The sequence below is a fragment of the Rhinichthys klamathensis genome, unplaced genomic scaffold (genome assembly GCF_029890125.1).
Source record: "Rhinichthys klamathensis goyatoka isolate OS25496 unplaced genomic scaffold, OSU_Roscu_1.1 h1tg000194l_1, whole genome shotgun sequence".
Lineage (NCBI taxonomy): Eukaryota > Metazoa > Chordata > Actinopteri > Cypriniformes > Leuciscidae > Rhinichthys > Rhinichthys klamathensis.
In genome coordinates, this window is record NW_026606720.1 from 93,411 (window position 1) to 111,438 (window position 18,028).

At 37.8% G+C, this 18,028-nt stretch overlaps 1 protein-coding gene across 3 annotated transcripts in view; it reads left to right on the top strand.

The window, feature by feature from the left end:
• Positions 1–1,595: 1,595 nt before the first annotated feature.
• The window catches only part of LOC130095944 (protein Atg16l2-like), a 50,781-nt gene continuing 34,348 nt past the window's right edge, over positions 1,596–18,028 (top strand). For 2 of the 3 annotated variants that reach the window (XR_008808159.1, XM_056262552.1), the window contains exons 1-11: positions 1,596–1,915; positions 2,668–2,737; positions 3,112–3,172; positions 3,796–3,869; positions 5,916–6,167; positions 8,294–8,359; positions 9,777–9,866; positions 9,965–10,018; positions 14,205–14,310; positions 15,854–15,959; positions 16,560–16,630. Coding sequence is in view for 2 of the 3 variants with exons in the window: in XM_056262552.1 (XP_056118527.1) it covers positions 1,780–1,915; positions 2,668–2,737; positions 3,112–3,172; positions 3,796–3,869; positions 5,916–6,167; positions 8,294–8,359; positions 9,777–9,866; positions 9,965–10,018; positions 14,205–14,310; positions 15,854–15,959; positions 16,560–16,630 (1,086 nt within the window). In the remaining variant the exon portion in view is untranslated. The remainder of the gene's footprint in view (positions 1,916–2,667; positions 2,738–3,111; positions 3,173–3,795; positions 3,870–5,915; positions 6,168–8,293; positions 8,360–9,776; positions 9,867–9,964; positions 10,019–14,204; positions 14,311–15,853; positions 15,960–16,559; positions 16,631–18,028) is intronic. The other variant, XM_056262553.1, reaches the window with a different exon arrangement.

The following is an 18,028-nucleotide window of genomic DNA, read 5'->3' on the forward strand; positions in this document are numbered from 1 at the left end:
CTCTGACCTCTAGCATCAACAAGGCATTTTCGCCCACAGGACTGCCGCATACTGGATGTTTTTCCCTTTTCACAGCATTCTTTGTAAACCCTAGAAATGGTTGTACGTGAAAATCCCAGTAACTGAGCAGATTGCGAAATACTCAGACCGGCCCGTCTGGCACCAACAACCATGCCACGCTCAAAATTGCTTAAATCACCTTTCTTTCCCATTCTGACATTCAGTTTGGAGTTCAGGAGATTGTCTTGACCAGGACCACACCCCTAAATGCATTGAAGCAACTGCCATGTGATTGGTTGATTAGATAATTGCATTAATAAAAAATTGAACAGGTGTTCCTAATAATCCTTTAGGTGAGTGTATATATACATAGAATATAAATAGAATATAAAGAAGAAACAAAGACTTTGATGTATGTATTTAATATATTGTAATTTCTACTTACATTTTATTATCAATATAATTGTATATAGATATACACACACACACACACACACACATACAGGGTGGTACTTTTTGCCATTGAGATGACTTGGAAAAAGTGTATATTATTTTATATTACAGTATAATCTTATTGTGAATTCTATGCATTGACGTCATCGCACAATGAGATCAAAACGTGATTTAGTAACTTTTTTAGCAACAAATCGACCTGTCTTTAGCAACTTCCCCTGCAAATTGGTGGTTGGCAACACCCCCGACAGCAACATAGTGTCGTCGGCCCACATCTGGTACATGTGGATTCAACCCGTACCAGATGTGGGCTGGATCTGTCTGGGACTGGACACCAGTTTGCAAACTGCTATCAAAGTAATATGTAGCCTTTGGCAGAAACCATGGTACATTTTGTAATGGACAATACAATAAGTGTTACCCAATATTTTCCACTTACACTAAGACTAACCTGACATTTTATATTTAAAACCCACGGTGTTTGTCATACATGAACTGTGAAGTGCGACTCTTGTCAGCCTCGTAGTGGCTGTCAGTCATGCACATTAAATCACAATAGTGTGTGTGTGAGCTGAGGTTTCTGTGCTGAAGTGTTAAATAAAGAAGCCCGGAGTGTTTTAGGGAAGTGTTTGTACAGCTGAAGCACTTTTCCGCATTGGGTGGCAATGTTACTCGCAAATATAACTATTTTCTACAGCACACGCAAGCTAGTCACGACAGGAGGCGCTTTACAGCTCAGAAAAGCGAACTGCCATGAGCAGCATTCAAATTTCAAGACGTTTTTTTTTACTCATTAGTACACTAAATGTATAACATTTTAAATATTTAATTTCTATGGGAGTTATCAGACACAGAAATAAAAATGTACCCCAGAATAAATTGTTTAAAATAACCGCAACTTGTAATCACGACGCCTGTGATTGGTCCATCATGACTAATCGCTTAGAAAAGTGACTCATGTCACATGATACAGGACAATAGGCCACGCCCATTTTATCTTCTGTTCTTTATACGCTGCTCGCTCTGTTTCTGCGCTTGAGACGCGCGCACAGATTAGTCATGATTACTCATCAGAAGCAGAGAAGTCACAGAAGCGGGCGGGTCCTCCATGTGTTTACAGCACACACACACACACACACACACAGAGACAGACACTGAAGTGACGCGTCGCGTCTCAGCGCGCACAGCTGCCGCGCCGCTTTCTGCCACTTTCCTGTCAATTCTCTTCATAAGAATGGAAACACAAACTTATAAGTTCCAGATGACGGCGCGTAAACCTATGTACTATGTCTAAGAATGTAGGTTGTTGTTGTACTATTATTATTTATGATCATGGCTGCCTTGCAGCGCGCGAGAAACTCTGAACTTAAACCGAGCGAAACATGGAAGCGTCACATTATTAGACAGCTGAAACATCGCAACAGGACACAGACGAGCGTCTTCCAGGACATTATAGAGTCATGTAAGCTTTATTAATGTTATTAATATCAGTTAACTTATTAAAGCAATGCAGTGTTATGAGAAGGAAGAAACTTGTTTTGGATGCAGTAGACGTTTGTATCTGTCATGTCTTTATGGTTGATTAAATTGATTTAATTTGAAATAAGATTAGGAACTTATAACAATTTAATACAATTAATTATGTATTATACACAAAATACGAAACACAACATGTTTTACATTATAATTTAGTATTATATGTTGTGATTTGTTTATGTTAGATTCATATACGTTTTTTAAATGCGGTTTTAAATATATATAGTATTTAAAAACAGTATTTTAAAAATGTATATAATATATACGTGTATATAGTTCTACAATGTATATTTTATTAAATGTTGGATGTGTGCTATATTTATGTATTTTGTTTTATTTTAGAATTTAACCTATAACATAGTTATAATGCAGTTTATATATATGAAATTTCTCCATGCTCCATTTTTATGAACACTTATTTGGATCTAAGAACAGAATATTAAAATGTGCCTAAAATTTGCATATCTTGAGTATAACACTGATACAAAGCAGATTCAGAGTTGTGCAAGTTCTCGGTCATTCTGTGAATCTTGACACTTGGGTGCAAATGAAAAATCTCATTAACAAACACACTTGGAGTGCATGCAAACATCAGCTAGCCTTTTTTCAAACAAATATATCAAGATGATGCTCTGGATGTATGTTCAGAAGTCGTTTGTCTTATTGTTCTTCTTGTAGATCACAGTTTGCTGGAGAAGTCCAAGCAAAGAGCCTTCATAACCAAAGGCATTCTGGGATCAGGGTCAAGGTAAGCTTTACTCTGAGTCATAATGTGCTACTGTAAAAAGTGACTGACCCTAAAATATAATTCGTTGGAGTAACCATTAGATGCAGTCATATTAAATAATATTTTTGACACTAATAAAACTAGTTAATTTAGATGTTACCACATGACGCACATGTTTAGACTACAGGAAAAATCCTTGATCGTCACATCCATGTGTGAAATCATGGATTTCCTGTATTTTTCCCCCCAATTATGTCTTTTTAAAATGCCGTTGTCGACTTGACATAGCATTAGCATGTATTCTTTTGAATTACATTGGAGTGCCATATAAATAACACTCATGCCCAGTCTGTTCCTGCTCTTGATTTCTAAATGCTGTTTTTCGGCCCCTGCAGGCCCTCAGCGGTCCCCTCATCTGAAGATCCACTGACGTCTCTAAAGACGACCACCGGCGAGGTATGAGATGATGGTACAGTATGTGTGGGAAAAACACAATCAGCCTCTCATACAAAAGCAGCTTGATGTTTGGATTACCAATGAACCTTTATAGAACAAACTGAATGTTATGGCACAAGTTGCGACCCGTTTCTCTAAACAGGTTTACAAGTCTCCTGCTGTTATCTCTTCCTGTTAGCAGACAGTCACGCCATCAAACCTATGCAAGCAAGCCGAAGATCCTCCTGAGCTGATGGCTTCACGCCTGTAGAAGCAAAGCGTGTAGTCAAAGCATATTCATAGTCAAAGCATATTAGTCTAACGTAAATGTGAACATTACTTTTCACTAGTTAGTCTGAGAACCGAGCATAACCAGTTCTTACACCTAATCTCGCATTGAGGCTGTCCTAAGATCAGTGGCAACATTTTTGCGAAAGCATGTGATAAAACCTGCTGCGTATCTTTGCTTTATCGACACACAGGTCCTCTCCCCTTTATCCAGCTATTGTAGCTTTAAAAACTCCTTTAAACATGTGTTAATATAGTAATGAAGTGCACAGCTACACTGTCTGAGTTTCCATTCATGGCTTTTTCCCCCCTCTGAAATATGTTTTTCGGCTTTCCACTTGTTTTTGTTCTGGCAGCTTGCATACCAAGTGGTGGGACTGCAGCAGCGACTCCAGGTGAATGAAGCGACACTGGACGAACAACATACCAAGTAAACCTCCTTATTCTGTTAGACCTCAAAAACACACTAAACGTACATCATTCTCATCTCACCAGCCTTTAAATTTGTCACGTTCCACAAATAGGGCACAATTGTGACTTTAAAGGGTTAAAGTCATTTAAGTGATTTAAGATGAAATGAACATACAATAAAGCACATCAAATGCATGACCCACATTTATGACTGTGTCAATATTGACACATAATTATATAAAACTGATTGTAGTATAAAAAAAACCCCGGTAACACTTTACTTGAAGGGGTGTGCATAAGACTGACATGACACCTTCATAACCATGACACATGTCATGAATATGAAGTAGGGTTTATGACAACTGTCATTAAGTGTCTTTTGCTCAATAATGACATTTTGAATGCAAATATGACATTGTTTAAGATCTTGACATAAACCATAACATCATAACCTGTCAGTGTCTTTGTCATGACAACTTGACATTAAATTAAGTTAAACTGTCATGTGGTTGGTTTTGACACTGGCTGTCATAAGGCCATTATAACTGTGTCATGAATATTTTTCGTGACCTCAACTACAGTGGTACAAATTGAATTTGTCATTAAACAGTTATAATGGCTTCATGACAGCCAATGTCAAAAACAACCACCTGGCAGTTTAATGTAATGTTAACTAATAAAGCTAAGTGGTTTCTTAAGTTTGATAATTAATCTGCTATGTCATGTTTATGACAGGTTGTGTTGTCTTAGTAATGTCAAGTTGTCATGACAAAGACACTGACAGGTTATGATGTATTTGTTTATGTCAAGGTGTCATAACAAAGACATCTCAAACAATGTCATATTTGCATTAAAAATGTCACTTAATGACACTTAATAAATGACACTTAATGACAGTTGTCATAAACATGCATAAAACTTTCTTCATATTCATAACATTGTGTCATGTCATGGTTATGAAGGTGTCATGTCAGTCTTATGCACACCCCTTCAAGTAAAGTGTTACCAAAACCCCACAATTGTCACATACCATTTTCAAACCATTTATCCCAGTTACCTGTTTTTGTAATATTACAAATAAATATATTAAACAAATATTTTGATTTGATTTATATGAACTTATTGTGCTATTATGTTATGAAATAACTACAAATCAACATTTAGACTACAAGTCTCAACTCTGCTTGCCACTACTGGTCTATAGGTTTATTTAAAATTGCATTATATATACACACAGTGTATATCAGAAATTTGGAAACATTATTATTTTTTATGTTTTTGAAAGAAGTCAGTTCTGCTTGATCAAAATACAGAACAAACTGTAATATTGTGAAATATTACAATTTAAAATGTTTTTCTATTTTAATATACTAATAAAATATCATTTATATCTGAGATGCAAATCTGAATTTTCAGCATCATTACTCCAGTCTTCAGTGTCACATGATCCTTCAGAAATCACTCTAATATGATGATTTATTATCAATGTTGGAAACAGTTGCTGCTTAATATATTTTTTTTAATCTGTAATGCTTTTTTTCCAGGATTCATTAATTAATAAAAGTTAAAAAGAACAGCATTTATTCAAAATAGAAATTTCCAAACTTGTAAAAAAAAAAAAAAAAAAAAAAAAAAATATATATATATATATATATATATATATAAAATATATAAATAAAATGTGTGTATAATGAATAAACACTTCATTTGCTATTTAGTTAGACCTCCCATTGTGTCTTTATTGACAGTTTGTTGGAAAAAAGAACAAAAATGTATTTTTTTTTTTTTTTGAAAGAGAGATTTAAACCATATTTTATACGTAGAAATTGCCATTTATTCATCCTCAAGCTGTTGAATCTTCAGTGATTATCAGTGGATAATTTCCTAAATTTTGGTCACAAAGCTAAAATATGGCTTCACTTTGACTTTTTCACTTTCAGAAAAAGACACTGAACATTCTGCAATATACAGTTTATCTAATCGAATTCCTGAAGTATTGGAAAGTGGAACCACTTTATCATACATCTTGCATATCTGTAGTAATTTGTTTTGTGTTTTAAATAAGGCTGGATGAGGTCCAAAAGCATCTCAGTCTTCTGGCCTCAGAGCACAGTGAGCTTCAGGAGCGCGTGGCTGAGGTGCAGACTGGAAACCGACTCCTGAAACAAACCTATGATTCCCTGCTGGAGCGGCACCAGGACACGGAGAGGACGTACCGACAGGAGAAACTCCACAGCTCCGAGATCCTGGAGAACATGATCCAGCTAAAACAGCAGGCTGCGGCCCGCATGAACCATCGTAACGAGAAGAGAGTGAGGTCAGAGGGGGGGTGGGGCGCATGTTAGAGGGCTACACTTACACACAACAATTATACATAGCAATAATCTCTTGAAGGTGAAACATTTGATTACTGCGTCACCGATGAGAAAAGCTAAATATGCACTCCCATCTTCTTATTCATGCCATTGGTTGTGCATTAATTCTGCAGAATGGATTTAAAGGGATTGTTCATTCCCGACACTAAAAATCTTTCATCATCAAGCCTGTATGACGTACTTTCTTCTGTGGAAGTGATATTTTTGAAAAATATCTTACTGGTTATTTTTTTGTCCATACAATGAAAGCCAATGTGGTCTAGTTCTATGTTGAACCCCATTGACATTTATTGAATGGGCAAAAGATTATTTCAAATATCTGCTTTTGTGTTTGCACAAGAAAGTCAGTCATACAGGTTTGGAATGACCTCTTGGTGAGTAAATGATGGCATCATTTTAATACATTTACATGCATCCAATGTCAAAAAACACTTTCATTTTCTCATAATATATTGCAGCATCACCTCTTTTCTCACAGTGTCTGAAATAGTTTGATCAAGGATTCAGGTTCTCTAAACTCTCATTTCCTCCTGTAGTCTGCTCTGATTGGTCGGATGGCCCAGTCTGTTGTGATTGGTCTACTCTGCTCTGATTGGTCGGATGGGCCAGTCTGTTGTGATTGGTCTACTCTGCTCTGGTTGGTCAGATGGCCCAGTCTGTTGTGATTGGTCTACTCTGCTCTGATTGGTCAGATGGCCCAGTCTGTTCTGGTTGGTCTACTCTGCTCTGATTGGTCAGATGGCCAGTCTGTTGTGATTGGTCTACTCTGCTCTGATTGGTCAGATGGCCAATCTGTTGTGATTGGTCTACTCTGCTCTGATTGGTCAGATGGCCCAGTCTGTTCTGGTTGGTCTACTCTGCTCTGATTGGTCAGATGGCCAGTCTGTTGTGATTGGTCTACTCTGCTCTGATTGGTCAGATGGCCAATCTGTTGTGATTGGTCTACTCTGCTCTGATTGGTCGGATGGCCCAGTCTGTTGTGATTGGTCTACTCTGCTCTGATTGGTCGGATGGCCCAGTCTGTTGTGATTGGTCTACTCTGCTCTGATTGGTCAGATGTCCCAGTCTGTTGTGACTGGTCTACTCTGCTCTGATTGGTCAGATGGCCCAGTCTGTTGTGATTGGTCTACTCTGCTCTGATTGGTCAGATGGCCCAGTCTGTTGTGATTGGTCTACTCTGCTCTGATTGGTCAGATGGCCCAGTCTGTTGTAACTGGTCTACTCTGCTCTGATTGGTCAGATGGCCAAGTCATTACCATATCTGAATTTCAGTTCCGGATCTTCCTCAGGGATTGGACACAGAGTGATAAGAACAGTAACGATGGCTACAATTTCACCATATCAATTCCAGCCCGAGTTCTCAGCGTCTTCTAACAACTCAATAACTCCATTTATTTTGCACTTTGATCTTTTACAACTTTTATAACTTTTACACTCACACTACATGAAATGTTAAATCCAAAATAGCATAAGTCGACTTCAGTGCCCGGTTTTACAGGAATGGCTTAAGCCTAGTCCCAGACTAAAACGCAAGTTTGAGTTGTCTTAACTGAAAGCAACTTGCACTGACACATCTTAAAAAATGCCAATGCCATTGCTTTGTCTCAAAATACAAACCAATAGTGTTTTTTTCTAAGGCACATTTATAAAATCTACATAAAGTTTCTAATTTAACAGCCTTTGTCTGCGAAACCAGGCCTATATGTGTTACAATGCGGGGAAGCTACGTTCTTAAAAGTGTCCAAATAAGTTTTGAGGTCGTTGTACTATACGCAACATCTGTCAGCAAGGAATAAGCGACACCAAGGCCATGTCATACAACAGTAGAAACATTATTAGTTAAAATTCAATGGCTGCCTTAGAAGATGGTTAATGTAGTTAATGATGAATTGGTGTTTTGTTAAACAAAGGCCATATTTCAAAGTCCACTGAGCACATTCTCTCAGCTGCTGTGCTTTTCTGCTGGCAGCTCGTTTGTATGTTCCTTTTTCCTAAATCTTGAGAGCGAATTTTGCCCATTCCATAAACACCACATCCTTTCTTGATCACATTTCCTCTTCTTTCTTAGAGCCAGAGAGGCCAGTATTCACAAAGAGCTTCAGATGGCTGCCAGTAAGAACGTGAATATTAACGAGTAAGTAACAACTGTATAAAGTGACACTGCAACGTAAATCTGACCTCATGTCGATCTAGGGTTGGGTACCGAAACTCGGTGCCAATAGGGAACCGGTTCCGACGTAAACGGACGGTAGTAACCAGACCGAATAAGAACGAAAATTTCGGTGCCTGATTTCGGTGCCTAACTTCATTAGGCACACACACAAGGTCTCTCGCTCGCTCTCTCTCCGCCGTGCGTGTGCTACACAGTTTGGAGCACAGTCTCTTCTGTCTCGCAAGCGCGCTCTTTCTCGCAAGGTTTGGCTGCATTTCACGTGTAAAATTACGTGTCAGAACGCCCTCTGGGTGTGCCGATAGTCTGAATCCCATATAGAATCAAGCCAATTCATTGGCTGATGGCGCGGGCGCCGCATCGACGCACTTACGTCGTCATATGTTGGCGCGCGCGCGCCATCTGCTCCTCAGATTTCTCTGCCGAAAAAGGAAGCTGGTCGGCAGCGCGAGGAGCTTGGCAGCGTCCCGTTCCCTATTGAGAGAACATAGGTTACACCAGTAACCAGAGATGTTCTCTTTCATAGGTTCACTCAAAGAAGCAGTGGATTTGTAGGCTGCTGTATCACGTGCCGTTTGAACTGACGCGCTACAGCGATCTGTCACATTTCAAAGAGCCAAAACGTTATTTATTGTGTGAATCTCGTAAAAATATTGACAGAATCTGACAGCTGTGGATTTGTTCCCTATCAAAAGTAACCTTCTCTGTCTTGTCTGTCCGTGTCCTCTTTGTCCGCGATTTTTCTGTGTGAAAAGGGTCATTTGCGTGAGTCTCACGGTCAATGCGTGAGAGTTGGCAGCTCTGCCTCTGCCTGCTAGTAATCTCTATTAATCTCCAGTATTATTACATTGTTTGATACAATATTGTTTCATTTGATATTATGTAAATATGAATTTTTATTTTATATTGGTTTTATTATTACCATATGTTACTTGTATTTATATTGTTTAAAGATTTAAGTTAATATTGTGTCCAGTTTGGCCCTGTAAATTAAAGGGTATTATTTTTTGATAAAGTGTGTGCGGTTTCATTTTCTTAAGTACCGATTTAAGAACCGTTTAAGCACCGGAACCGTTTAAAAAATACCGAGTAGGTACTGGAATCGGATAAAACCCAAACGATACCCAACCCTATGTCGATCCAACTTTTTTCTTCTGTTAAGCACAAAAGGAGACATGTTAAAGAATGCATTGTCATTTATGTATTTGTGTTTCGGTTTGGAATGACATGAGGGTGAATAAGTGATTTGTAGATGAACTATTCCTTTAATCAGCATATGTGGGCAGCATAAACAACATTATAAAGTTAACATACGGATCATCATGCATTGTTTGTTTTTATTCCGAGAGTTTTCATTAATGGTTTTGCTTTCGCCTGTCAGAGAGTCTGGAAATGCGTCACCCCCCGAACAATCATCCCCCAAATGTGAAACTGCAGAGAGAGTCCAGAGATCCCATGGACCACTTTTCAGGTAACAGTAGTGGCATTTATGCATAATTATTACAGTGATTTCTTGATCTTCCATCTCAGAGTTCTTCAGATTGTCCAGAATTGTACATTTTCCCTCAGGTCTGCTTCAGCTACGTCCCCCCGCATCATCAGCTCCATCAGAGGACTCTTTGAGTAAGTTTTAGTAAAAGCCCTTAAAGCGCTGATATATCACTGTATATAGCATAAGTTGGGAGTTTTGGGGAATGTTACGTTTTAAAGTAACGTACGTATTTATTTAGTCAGGAGACAAACTAAGCAAGTTAGTGTAAAAACAAAAGGCTTCAGACAAGTACACAGAAATACACCTAGAACACATAGATAATTACTAAAAATAGTAGTAAAATATAGCAGTAATATTTAAAACAGAAAATGTATGCAGATCAGAGCAATACCCAATAAACATACATAAAACAAAATTTTGCCAAAAGGAAATTCCATAGTTGAATATGATTTTTTGAATATGAGCATAAAAAGCACACAAAAAAATGAATGCTTGGAAAGTTAAACTGAACTTAAAATATGTAAATATATAAATATGGTTTGAATATACTCCTTAAACTAGTTCATGCATCTTGATCATAGGCACCTGCAGCATGTGATCACACATCACTTGGCAACTGATGTTTACGTTGATATGATAAACCAATCTGAAATATTTAAAATTGAATAAATACAATAATATTTAAACATGATACAGAAACATTATTATTATGCTTTGCAGTAATTATGCCACCTTCACACGCTATCGGAAATGTCCTACTTCCCACTTCTGAAGTCGTGATTAAGAGCTCGTCATATTCAAGTGCTTTGTTGTCGGAACGAATAGGTATAATGGAAGATACCAGGTTTATTCTTGCTTATTTATTAGGGAAATCTTATAAAAGCCAAAGCTTATGAAGATATTTAATTTTTTATAAAAATGTAGCATCCCATTTGTTGACAATCATATAAACATTCACTCCACTATCTATCTAGTAAGCTTGCTAACAATTCTGGAATTTCGGTCAAATATAGGCCATTTTCATTGTGTATAAAACATACAATACGCTTCAAATGATTATTCATATATGTAAATGTGCACTGCTTTAATGACAAGACAAGGCAATGTAGCTGTTGTGAAAAAAAAAACGAATAAAGAATAGCAGTCACAGGAGCAATCGTTCTCCCCTCTTCCATGTGTAAAGTTTATGGCAGCAATAGTTACTATCCACCTGATTTTGCAACACAAAATGCTATTTTCTGTGCATGTGCAAGACTTCATATTCATTAGCATGTAAACGGTAAACGGTAAAACTGTTTGCGTCACAAACTACTGTGTTTAAGATTATGATAATACATTAAAATATGATAACAATTATCAGTATCAAGCAACATAATGGACTGCTTTTATATAGCTAAATTAACTTGAAGCGGATGACACTGGAAGCCTCACACATTCAAGTTAAAGGTGGATAGTTATAGAATATAGTCAATATTTTGGCCAATTGGTTGCTTTTAACTGCCAATAACATTGTAGTACTCTCAGTTCCTTATGTAAATATATATATAAATACAGAATCCTCAAAATAGTAAAAAAAAAAAAAAAGAACAAAAGTCTGGAAATTGCTAACCTTGAAATTAAATGCATACTACTTATTTTAAAAAGTGTTAAGCAGCGGTCACATCGTTGTTAAACGTATTTTCTCGGTTGAAATCCAATCGTTTCAATAGAATTGCATGCGATTGTGAAAGATTTCCCCATTTCTTTTGCCTGTGAAATTTCACTAATGTGACCTCAACTTTAAGGTCATTAAATACACTAGGCGATGTTTTTTTTTTTCGTTCTTCGCTTAGGGGTAAAAAAAAAAGTTTGACATACCTTTGCAGCAAGATACCGTTAGCAAAAGACTCCAGACACAACTTTATACAATAGATTGCTTTCAAACAAAGCAGCTTTAGAGTATTAAACAATGTCGAACTGTTAGTGTCTTTTTCAATTAGAATAAAGTTCCTCCCATAAAGTGAGACATCGACGGACTGAACAGATTGACACCTCAAAGAAGGCGGAGCCTCTGAGCCACACCTACCTATAGAGGTTATGCATTCACGTCACTTTCCCGCAGGAACACACTCCATCAGCCGGACTGAGAGGCAGAAGAGCTGCTGCGTGACTGCAGTTAATAGGAGAAACTGCGAAAACGCGAGTAAAACAAACGATTATCAGCTTAAACTAAAGGTTGGACTCGATATAGTGTTCCTTACAACTTACCAAAGATCCAGTGATCCATGGATATTGACATGCATTAGGAATCGTGTTTCCTGATTTCGACTCCGGGGAAATACATGAAGCAAATTTGCATGTGAACGCTTTATAAATACAATATAGGTAGGCCTAAATCCATGTGCACACTCATATCAATGTTATACACTCACCTAAAGGATTATTAGGAACACCATACTAATACTGTGTTTGACCCCCTTTCGCCTTCAGAACTGCCTTAATTCTACGTGGCATTGATTCAACAAGGTGCTGAAAGCATTCTTTAGCAATGTTGGCCCATATTGATAGGATAGCATCTTGCAGTTGATGGAGATTTGTGGGATGCACATCCAGGGCACGAAGCTCCTGTTCCACCACATCCCAAAGATGCTCTATTGGGTTGAGATCTGGTGACTGTGGGGGCCATTTTAGTACAGTGAACTCATTGTCATGTTCAAGAAACCAATTTGAAATGATTCGAGCTTTGTGACATGGTGCATTATCCTGCTGGAAGTAGCCATCAGAGGATGGGTACATGGTGGCCATAAAGGGATGGACATGGTCAGAAACAATGCTCAGGTAGGCCGTGGCATTTAAACGATGCCCAATTGGCACTAAGGGGCCTAAAGTGTGCCAAGAAAACATCCCCCACACCATTACACCACCACCACCAGCCTGCACAGTGGTAACAAGGCATGATGGATCCATGTTCTCATTCTGTTTACGCCAAATTCTGACTCTACCATCTGAATGTCTCAACAGAAATCGAGACTCATCAGACCAGGCAACATTTTTCCAGTCTTCAACTGTCCAATTTTGGTGAGCTCTTGCAAATTGTAGCCTCTTTTTCCTATTTGTAGTGGAGATGAGTGGTACCCGGTGGGGTCTTCTGCTGTTGTAGCCCATCCGCCTCAAGGTTGTGCATGTTGTGGCTTCACAAATGCTTTGCTGCATACCTCGGTTGTAACGAGTGCTTATTTCAGTCAAAGTTGCTCTTCTATCAGCTTGAATCAGTCGGCCCATTCTCCTCTGACCTCTAGCATCAACAAGGCATTTTCGCCCACAGGACTGCCGCATACTGGATGTTTTTCCCTTTTCACAGCATTCTTTGTAAACCCTAGAAATGGTTGTGCGTGAAAATCCCAGTAACTGAGCAGATTGAGAAATACTCAGACCGGCCCGTCTGGCACCAACAACCATGCCACGCTCAAAATTGCTTAAATCACCTTTCTTTCCCATTCTGACATTCAGTTTGGAGTTCAGGAGATTGTCTTGACCAGGACCACACCCCTAAATGCATTGAAGCAACTGCCATGTGATTGGTTGATTAGATAATTGCATTAATGAGAAATTGAACAGGTGTTCCTAATAATCCTTTAGTTGAGTGTATATATCATATTGTCCAGCCCTAAAACTTGTATAGTTTTTTTGTCTGTTTATTTAAAAACGTCCAATCATGCAGAATATATGATGGTAAATATTTAATTGATGAGTTGTCAATACAATATATAACAATACAATATATAGGGTATGATTTTACCCCTAAATTCAGCATATTGACATAAAATGATAACTGCAAATCCAGCGTTCGCTGCCTGGAGTCGATGTTTCTGTGAACTGCAGCGATCCGTTTGCTTCTCTTTTCTGTAGCTTTCGGCAGTCTGTAAAAATATCCCTCAGATTTCTTGTCAAATCTAGTTGTACAGTAAATCGCAAAGCTCTTTCCTGTTTTAGATGTGTTTCGCTGCATTCACGCTGAAAACAAATGCTGCCGCTCAAGACTTTTTGCCACTCGGTGTGTGTAACCGCAGTCACTCCGGCCGGCGGTGACGTCACGCGCATAACCTCTATTACATAAGCTCCACTGACCAATGATAGTTCAAAGGGGCTTACCAGCTTTTCAAACTCCCGAAACGAACTCCAAATGAACGTTTTGGCCAGATTTAGTTCAAAAGTGATTACGAAACACATGGTACTTGTAATGTGTGACCCTCAACACTGTAGCTCAGTTTTACTGTATATATAAGATGTGCTACCCTTCAGTATTATTGATCATTCTTCTGTTGTTTGTGTGTCCAGGAGGAAGATCAGAGGTAAATCAGTCTGCAGGTCAGAAGAGGATCTCTTTATCCCATTAGGAGTCTGTCTGGTTGCCAGAGTCCCAACCAAGGCAATTTATACACTGGTGCGTGTTACCGTTTACAACATGATCAACAACAAAACATGTTTCTCCCATACGTTGTGCTGTTATATTACATGTTGATATTATGGTCCTGTTGGGCTATGAAACAAGTAGGAACCTATATAACCTTGTTAAAATGATAAGGAAACAGTTGTGTCGATGGAGTGATGATATTTAAATGGACAATAATATTAATCTTGTGGTTCTTAAAGGGGTCATAGCATGTAAGGGATGATATTTTACAAGCACATAGTGGTAGCTGGTGGTCTGTGGATGATGAGGCTGTGGAACAAAGCGTCTGTGTGTCGCTGTGAAACAGTGTCTTTCTGTGGGACACTGCAGCTCTGTCATGTGCAGACACCCATTTTCATTTGAATAGCTGACAGCAGGAACCAGCCCTAGTTGTGGCATGGAGAGGAGTTTACACTTCCTTAAATGGACATGTGTCACAATTACTCATTTGCATTTCCTGTTGATCTTTTGGTTGTTGGCACGACAGGATTTAAATACTATTTCCTGTCATTTCATAATTTTTTTCATCAAGAATTCCTTCAGATTGCTGTATTCTCGATGGCAAAATATTGCAGTGCTTATCGCCCGCTGTTTTAATCCCCCCTTGAGTGTAAAGTACGTAAATACACTGCTTGTTGTTATCATTTTCACACCTTAGCAACGTTTCTTCCCCTTCTTCAGTTTCACATAAGTGACTGTATGAATATAACATTGAGCATGATAGCTATTGTTCCTATTGAAGCTAGTGAAGTTCCTTCAAATCAGACACGTGGGGATGCATACCTAAAACAAAAAGGACCATTGTTGTACCTTGGTATTTGGACTTGTACCATGTTAAAAGAATGTTTTTTTTAACAACAAGATTATACCTTGAGGTGGCATGTAAAAATACAGAAAAAACAGTACTATTGTTAAATATTATAAACATTTAAAATTAGTGTTTTCTATTTGAATTTAAAAAAATATATATTTATTAAATTATTCCTGTGATGTCAAATCAGCATCATTACATCAGTCTTCAGTGTCACATGATCCTTCAGAAATCATTCTAATATGCGGATTTGCTGCTCAATTATTATTGCAGCTAAATTATTAATAATGGTTATTTTTATTATCAATGTTTTTGATGCTTAATATGTTTGTGGGCATTGCGATAAATTTTTTCGGGATTCTTTGATGAATTGAAAGGTACAAAAACAGCATTTATTTGAAATAAAAAATCTTTTGTAACATTATAAATGTCGTTACTGTCAATTACGAGCAATTAAATACATCCTTGCTAATGGGTTCGATTGCATGACAGGGTAGGGGACTCTGGGTGGTTGCTTGGTTGCTAGGCAGATTTGGGAATTTGCTAGGGGTGTTTAAAAGATTATAACACTCAATGCATGAACTGATTAAATGTATACCTAAATGAAATGTTGCTCTGTATTAAAAAAATGTCTAATACATGTAAATGTATAATACATACATGCATTGTATAATACATGTGAATGTAAAGAATTAGAAATGAATGTATGTTTTGTGGTTTCAGGATGCTCATGAGCTGGGAATCAACGCGGTGCGGTTCAGTACCAGTTCAAACCTGTTGGCTACAGGAGGGACTGACAGAGTCATCAAACTGTGGGACATTGAAGGAGGTACATCACAAAACCGATCTGTTTCACTGTCAGCTTTAGACATATAGACATATATAGAGTTCAGATAGATAATAAAGAACCACGTCAAGTGATACTCAATGATTTAGTCAGTACATGTGACTGCCTGTGGCCACCAGCAGGTGTCAGCACAATATCTAAACATACATTCACTTGAGACTACAAGATAAGAAGTCTTGTTTTCTGAGGAATGTATCAAATTAAGTGAGATTTGTTCTTAAAACAAGAAAAAAAAATCTGTTTTTTGCATTTGAATTAACGTTATTTTATATATTTGTAGATATTTTAAACAAAAAAATACTAAAATGATGAGTAAGAAAATCACTTTTTTTTGCGGAGACCAGAATGTCACAATGCAACCCAATAAAAAACCACTCCAAGCACTTTAGTAACCACAGAGAAAAGCCCTGGCAAAGCACCCCACCATCATGTCCGCACATTTAGCATGGGCAAGCATCACTGTGTGTAGATAAACTATGATCTCATGTGATGAGCTCTATTATGCAGTCAATAGACACACAACAGGAGTTAGTGAATATTCCCAGGCTTGATGTAACATAGTGCAGTGTTTTGTTTACGCAGGAACTCTTCAGAACAGAGGGACTTTAGATGGAAGTAATGAGGGCATCACCAGCATTGAGTTCGACCCTACGGTACAAACACACACACACATAATTCTGTTTAAATGAATTATACACAGAATTTCGGCACATGCGCATTGAATTTGTTTTGCACTAATCAGTTGTTCCACAAGGTGGCAACACTCGCCGGGGCTGTTGTTACTGAACTCAAGAGACAGAACAGGAGCAACAACAAAAAAACAACAGACACCCACACTGACAAAGCGCTTGTGTGAGAGGGTTTATGAGATATCCGCAACTTTAGTTTAAAAGAATACAAAGACATTTTTCAGTCTTAACTTCTGGAGAAAAATAGCGTAGACACTTGACAAAGATACAACTTTCTAGAGCGCATGTCGACCGCCTGTGTTTTGCTTCACTCTGTGAAATGGAGTATGCTTTGAAAGGTTTACACCTTTAACTGTACGTATACACTAGCGTACATGTAAAGAAAATAGTATACTTTGGCCTTAACAAGACACAGTACAAGAGTGGCCCCCTTTACCATCACTGAAGCTGTCAGTCCCTGCAGGTTTACACAGTTTCCAGTATGAACCCTGCAGTCCAGCACAAGCTTATTCTCTACGCTTTGTTGATTATAATGTTAGCTTTCTAGTTCGCCACACTCGCTTGCTCGAAGTATAAATGTTGTGTTACATTGATTGCATGAATTTTGCTTTAGTTTTTGCAGCGATCATTTCCATGCGCACTGGGAAATAAAACATGCGTCCGATTCAAAGACTGATTCAAATTCGCTCATTAGGACCGGACCGGTAGTTGTAATTAACTCTTTAAAAATGTCTGAGATTGGTTGCACAATGTAATTTGTACATTGGTTGTACAAATTACACAAATCAATGGAAAACTTTGACTCAATAAGAGCAGACCTAAACTGAACATTTGTAATCGACTATTTCAATTTAGTTTTTGGTAACGCTTTAGATTACAGCCCGGAAAGTACTGCATAATTAAAGCAATTTTACAACTTAACCTTCGGTAATTATAGTCTACCTACAACGTACTTACAATATAAGTATAAGGGAACAATATTTTAAGTTTGGGGAATAAAGGGGTAACAACCAGGAGAATTTAAAAAAATGATTTATACTGAAAGTATTATAGAACTAAGGGGTACTTATTCTACTATTATGATATAACAATCTTACATTTGGGTGCAATTTAGCGAGAACATACACTGAGTACCTTTTTGAAATAATGGTGAACCAGTAGGCTACATACTGTATAGGCTTTTTAAAAATTACAGGGTACATATCTATGCATTTATAAAGTAATCTTTTTAACAAAAGTGCACTGAAAACGAAAACTATTGCAACTTTTGCTTAAATATTGGGGAAAGATACTCTTGTTTCATGTAGTGGTGCTTGTTACCCCCTTGTTCCATGTAGTTACAGGGTAAGTGTGACATTGCGG